The sequence below is a fragment of the Sinocyclocheilus anshuiensis genome, unplaced genomic scaffold (assembly GCF_001515605.1).
Source record: "Sinocyclocheilus anshuiensis isolate Anshui unplaced genomic scaffold, SAMN03320099.WGS_v1.1 scaffold1497, whole genome shotgun sequence".
Taxonomy (NCBI): Eukaryota; Metazoa; Chordata; class Actinopteri; order Cypriniformes; family Cyprinidae; genus Sinocyclocheilus; species Sinocyclocheilus anshuiensis.
In genome coordinates this window covers 289,747-295,061 of record NW_015543492.1, presented here as the reverse complement: position 1 = coordinate 295,061, position 5,315 = coordinate 289,747, and the positions used below count along the sequence as shown (strand labels likewise).

The window sequence follows — 5,315 nt, the reverse complement described above, 5'->3', positions numbered from 1 at the left end:
GAATTATTTATTTTTTTTCATTCTGGTGTATTTTATATATATATATATATATATATATATCACCATTTGCCCCAAAATGTTGTGATTACATGATACATGTTAATATGACTATATAATAATAATTATTATTATTTATTATTATTTGATATTGTCATTATTACATTTTATTCTTATTATATTCTTATTATTATTAAATTAAATAGTAAACACAATAATTAATATTACTATTGAAATATTTCGATGTAAAATAAAATTCAAGTATTTTAGAAAAATTATATAATAATAATTTAATTTTACAGTACAACTGTAAAGCGTTTCTTAATTTCAGAAAAAAATGCAGGGAGCCTTTAATGCTTCCTTTTTTTTGACAGAAGTTTTGTTTGGATTAATCATGCAGTGCGATTGTAAACTCTCCTCCACTGAACACGCGTGTGCTGTGTGCTGTGTTTGTGTCAGATCGAGATGGCTCAGAAGCTCCTGAACTCGGACCTGGCGGAGCTCATCAGTAAGATGCGTCTGGCGCAGCAGTACGTCTTGACCAGCCTGCAGCACGACTACAAGAAGCAGATGCTGACCGCGGCTCACGCGCTCGCCGTCGACGCCAAGAACCTGCTGGACGTCATCGACCAGGCGCGGCTGAAGATGCACTGACTCCTGATGCTGGATCATCACGGAGGACACCTTCAACCGAGCAGACGCTACATGCATAAACCTTTTATAATAGAGATTCTTGGGGATTTGGTGGAGTGGAGAGGATATCGCAGACGTATTGTTTTATAACCGTTAGCAGCATCATGTTTTATTTTGTATCCAGAAATGAACTTTTTTCAGCGCTGGAGAATCTGCAACTGGAACCCAGTGAACTCCAATGATGGTTTTCCAGTGATCCAAAGGCTTACATGTGATTTTATATCGTCGATGTGTTGATCTCAAAGTGATCAAGGTGCTTTAACAACGTCCTGAGAAACTCGCCGAGACACGAGCATACGCTCGCATGTACAGACTCACAAAGCCAAACCACAGTGATATTTAACAGATTTTTAAAAGGACTCACAGCGATTGTATGAAACTGAGCTGCCCTGACGTGAGCATCATATTACGCTGGACTCCGAAGCCAATATAGTCACATATCAGTCACTTGAAGCACATATTGGTAAATTGTTATAATCAAAGCTGCCTTCTGAATTGATTTTAAAAGACTTAATTCTGTTATTTTTTACCACACTAGGGTTGATGTAACCCGTTTGAGTTTGGACTAGAATTACTTTTGTGTACAGAACAATCGTGAAATCCATTTTGTCATTAATATAAATTATTCTCAGGAAGAAGCAACTGTACAGATCTTTTAACTAATAAAATGCTATTATCTTTAGCTGAAGGTGTCCTGGGCTTATTTCTGCTGGACTGCTATTAGTCCTTTTGATTTTCATTTTTTGGGGTTAGTAATAAAAGGTCATGACTGAGTTGAGGAGTTTTAATTATTCAATTTAGTATGTATTTTAGTCAATAATTGTTGAGAAAAAAATTCTAGTCATGCTCTGAAATGACAATGATTTTTGAAACAGTCGTCAAAATCATGATTAAACTGAACATGCTTTGGCTAAATCATGGGTTTTCAACAAATTTCATATTTTCTTGGCAACAAAAAATTTTCATTTTTTTTTTTTTAAATTGTATTTGTATTTTTATATATTTTATAAACTAGATTTTTAAAAAATTATTTTATTTTTATATTTGTTATAAATATTATTCCTTTGCATTGTGTACGAAAAATGGTAAGCGTTATATAAGGACATGTTGAACAAAAGTAGAATGACCATAACATGAGTAAATGTTTTCTTTTTAATTTTTTTAACATTTTTTTTTTTGGCTGTAATGTAAGCTTATTTTTTTCCTTATAAACTACATATACAAAAGAAATATGTATTTTCTCTTTTTAAGGTGGATGGTTCTCTAGAACCTGAAGTTTCACATGCAAGAACGTATGTATGGCACGAGATCGTAACACTTCACAATATTTATAAATGCATTAACATTAGTGCACTATATATTAGTCTTCATCTTTGAACAGCAATATTTTTATTAACTAATGTCAACATTTAGTTTTTCTCCAGATCCATGAAATACTAACATTCAACTTTTGAGTCGTGTATTAGTAAATGCCAAAGTTAACATTAATAAATGCTTGAGTATTTTTATTAGTTCATATTATCTAAGGTATGAAGTGTTAACAAATGAAATCGTATTGTAAAGTTACCCAAAAAATAAGCCTTCATTTTATATTAAAACAGAAGTTAATCATATTAGCATTATATTAGGTTTCAGGAAAAATGTGAAACTAAAAATGCTTTGAATAGTGGATACTTTGGTTAACTAAAACCAACACAAACGGCATTGACAGTTTCAATGTTTTTTATTAAAAGAGGTGCTTTAGTCGAACAGACCGAAGCCCATGTCGTCATCAGACTCCTCGGACTCTTCTTTCTTCTCCTCTTTCTTCTCTTCCTCCTTGGCTGTAATGAAAACAGAAGTGGAGTTCAGAGCCAACGAATCTCAGTGAATAAATCAAACGCACGTGGATGCCATCTGAATGAGAGCGTGAGCTCACCAGGTGCGTCTCCACCTGCAGGAGCAGCAGCAGCACCACCACCAGCGGCGGCCGGAGCAGCTCCACCACCGGCTCCAACGTTACAGATCAGACTGCCGATGTCAACGCTGGCCAGAGCCTGAACACAGGAATTACATCAGGCTCAGCACGCTTATACACTCAGCACTTATAGCTTAAGACGCACTATGACATGAACGTTTAAGCACAACTGACTCCTTAACGTTCACATTTAACTGGATAGATGACATGCAGGCATTTCCATCGCCCTCATGGATGCGTCAGGTGGAAATAAACACACCTTGGCGAAGAGACCGGGCCAGAAGGGCTCGATGGTCACACCGGCGGCCTTGATCAGAGCGTTCAGCTTGTCGTCCTGCAAAACACAACCAGAGACAGTTAACATCAGTGCATGGATGCTTTGCTAACAATGTACAATTGTACAGTCATTATACATTAGATGCTAATACCACAGTACTGTCAACAAAAAAAAACACATGGTGGTACCATATGATGTTAGTCCTGGAAGAATACATGTAAAAACCATGCTATAAAAACTAACCATACAATGGTCAACAGATGGGCATCATAACTACAGTAACATCAGTACTGTGACATTACCATGGTACAGGGATGTTACCAGGTAGTAATACTTTTTACTGCATGGTTACAATCACACTCTACCCTGAATAAGAGTGTAAAATAAGGTGGTAAACATTGGAACACAGAAAATGCTAGCGAGTCTCTGTGCGAATGTAGCAGTAGTTTCCCACAACGACTTCAAAAGTTTGCGTTCACACGTAAACATCAGATTTATATTCTAATAACACACGAAGCAACAAACCCAACTTAAAAAGAAACGTAAACCACTCAAAATCACATTAGCGTCATATAAACAGACGAGTGCCGGTGTCCCGGATGTTCGTGCCGCGGCTCAAACCCCTCACACTCACCGTGACCGTAACTTCATCGTCATGGAGGATGAGCGCGGAGTAAATACAGGCCAGCTCGGACACAGATGCCATTGTTCCTTCGGCAGGTTACTGTTTTAGACGTGGATGCCTAAATTTGATGGTGCTAGTCGCCGGATTCAAAGGCCTTAGCTTCGTGAGAAGAACCGAGCACCTCAAACACAGCGATGCCAGTGAGCGGAAAGGGCCGAAAAGGGGCGGAGCCATGACTTATATAGTATTGTGCGTCACTTCAGTGGGCGGAACCAGAGTAGAGCCCTGAAGCTGTGATTGGCTCGTCTGTTCTGTCAGTTATTTTTTATTTATTTATATATATAGACATGTATCCGCGCGTTTATGAGAGTGCGTTTAGATCATAGACTGTATAAAAACAGGTTTAGATGCATAAAAAAGTGAAACACAAAATCAAGTTTTTAAAACATTACAATAAAATATTAACAATATTAAAAATTCTGTTGTATTTCATATACAACAGAAAAATAATATATGAATTAATTCAAGAAAAATTCGTTTTTAATACTTAAAAAACCTTTCAGCGATTTCATTAGATGTTAATACTACGGTACAATAAAATTACTATATATCACGATATTTAGATGGTACTTCAAAGTATACCATTTAAAAAAAAAACATGGTAATACCACAGTACTTTTTTGTTTGTTTGTTTGTTTTATGCACATGTATCTTTCATAAATAAACTTATTTTTATAAATATCAGATTGTTTAGTAGGCGACAGTTGTTCATTTAATGCTGTCAAAAATCAACGATTGAAAAGCATAAAAGCTACATAAATAAAATGAAGGCAGCAGAAGGCATAAACTGTTTAATGAAGTCTCTGTGATTAAGCAGAAACACTTTTAATGGAATGAAACACAAAAACAAACGTACACCATTCTCGCTGAACACACAACCAACAGTTATGTTACTAAAATTAATCCATATTCAAAGCAAATCTGATAATTAATCTGAAACTCTGGTCTTTTTGGCACCCTTGTGATATGGTCTTGATTTCAAAACACTATTTGAGACTGAATTAAAGGTCCCATCAAAATACATTCTGTAAAATGAAACCAAGCTTTTCATATTTTACTTCTCATCCTATAATTCAACGAGATACAGCAACCGTATGCACTGCCGGACGCTGCACGAGTGTCTCAGTCGAGCCGGTTACATTTCTCTGATTAGCAGAGCACAACTGAGCCAAAATGCGGTTTGGTCTTTTGTTATTGAATCCATGAACTGATCTTAAGATAATGCTGAGCTGTTCTGTTGTGACGATGTCAATCTTTATGGGATTTTCCTTTGGGCTTTTCATCGTAAGACACGCCGTACTCGTTCACTCTGGTTTTGTCCACTGGATAGAGCCTGAAACCACATCAACATCTCATAAAACACCCATACGAGTTTAAACACCAGCTCTGGATCAGTGTTCGACTGTGGCTCCTCACCATCTCTGATAGAGGTACACGAGGAACACCACGTCATCTCTGAAACACGCTAACCGATGTGACGTGGGCATCGTGATGATGAATGCAAAAACGTCATCGATAAACGTATTAAAAGCCTGTTGAGACAAATGAGTGTCAAAATTATAAGGACACCACTCCTCAATCATTGAAACACAAACTGGATTTTTTTGTTGTCAATATTAGTAGTCAATAATTAATTTATTAAATCAGACAACTAATATGAGAAATTATTTTATTAAAATTATAGATTTGATTTGTTATATATATAT

General features: G+C 36.3%; 2 protein-coding genes and 1 pseudogene across 2 annotated transcripts in view; 1 reads left to right on the top strand and 2 right to left on the bottom strand.

Moving 5' to 3' along the window:
- Positions 1-1,556, top strand: part of LOC107694767 (focal adhesion kinase 1-like) — a 69,411-nt pseudogene extending 67,855 nt beyond the window's left edge.
- An 838-nt stretch (positions 1,557-2,394) lies between these two features.
- Positions 2,395-3,773, bottom strand: LOC107694766 (60S acidic ribosomal protein P1-like). Its single transcript, XM_016494447.1, has 4 exons — positions 3,559-3,773; positions 2,907-2,981; positions 2,609-2,726; positions 2,395-2,513 (listed from the first exon to the last, which is right to left on the bottom strand). The coding sequence occupies exons 1-4, from the start codon at positions 3,628-3,630 to the stop codon at positions 2,431-2,433; spliced, it is 348 nt and encodes a 115-aa protein (XP_016349933.1). The 5' UTR covers positions 3,631-3,773; the 3' UTR covers positions 2,395-2,430.
- Positions 3,774-4,397: 624 nt separating this feature from the next.
- LOC107694764 (cleft lip and palate transmembrane protein 1-like protein) overlaps positions 4,398-5,315 on the bottom strand; it is a 10,692-nt gene continuing 9,774 nt past the window's right edge. Inside the window, exons 16-17 of the mRNA XM_016494445.1 lie at positions 5,026-5,141; positions 4,398-4,942 (exon numbers count right to left, since the gene is read on the bottom strand). Coding sequence (XP_016349931.1) covers positions 4,858-4,942; positions 5,026-5,141 — 201 coding nt within the window. The 3' untranslated portion in view covers positions 4,398-4,857. The remainder of the gene's footprint in view (positions 4,943-5,025; positions 5,142-5,315) is intronic.

What these genes read in the sequence shown, in the direction of transcription:
- LOC107694766 (XM_016494447.1), bottom strand. Translation starts at nt 3,630, where the DNA reads ATGGCATCTGTGTCCGAGCTGGCCTGTATTTACTCCGCGCTCATCCTC. An exon ending in ACGATGAAGTTACGGTCACG is followed by an intron (nt 2,982 to 3,558) that starts GTGAGTGTGAGG and finishes TGTGTTTTGCAG; the next exon opens with GACGACAAGCTGAACGCTCT. An exon ending in GGCCCGGTCTCTTCGCCAAG is followed by an intron (nt 2,727 to 2,906) that starts GTGTGTTTATTT and finishes TCCTGTGTTCAG; the next exon opens with GCTCTGGCCAGCGTTGACAT.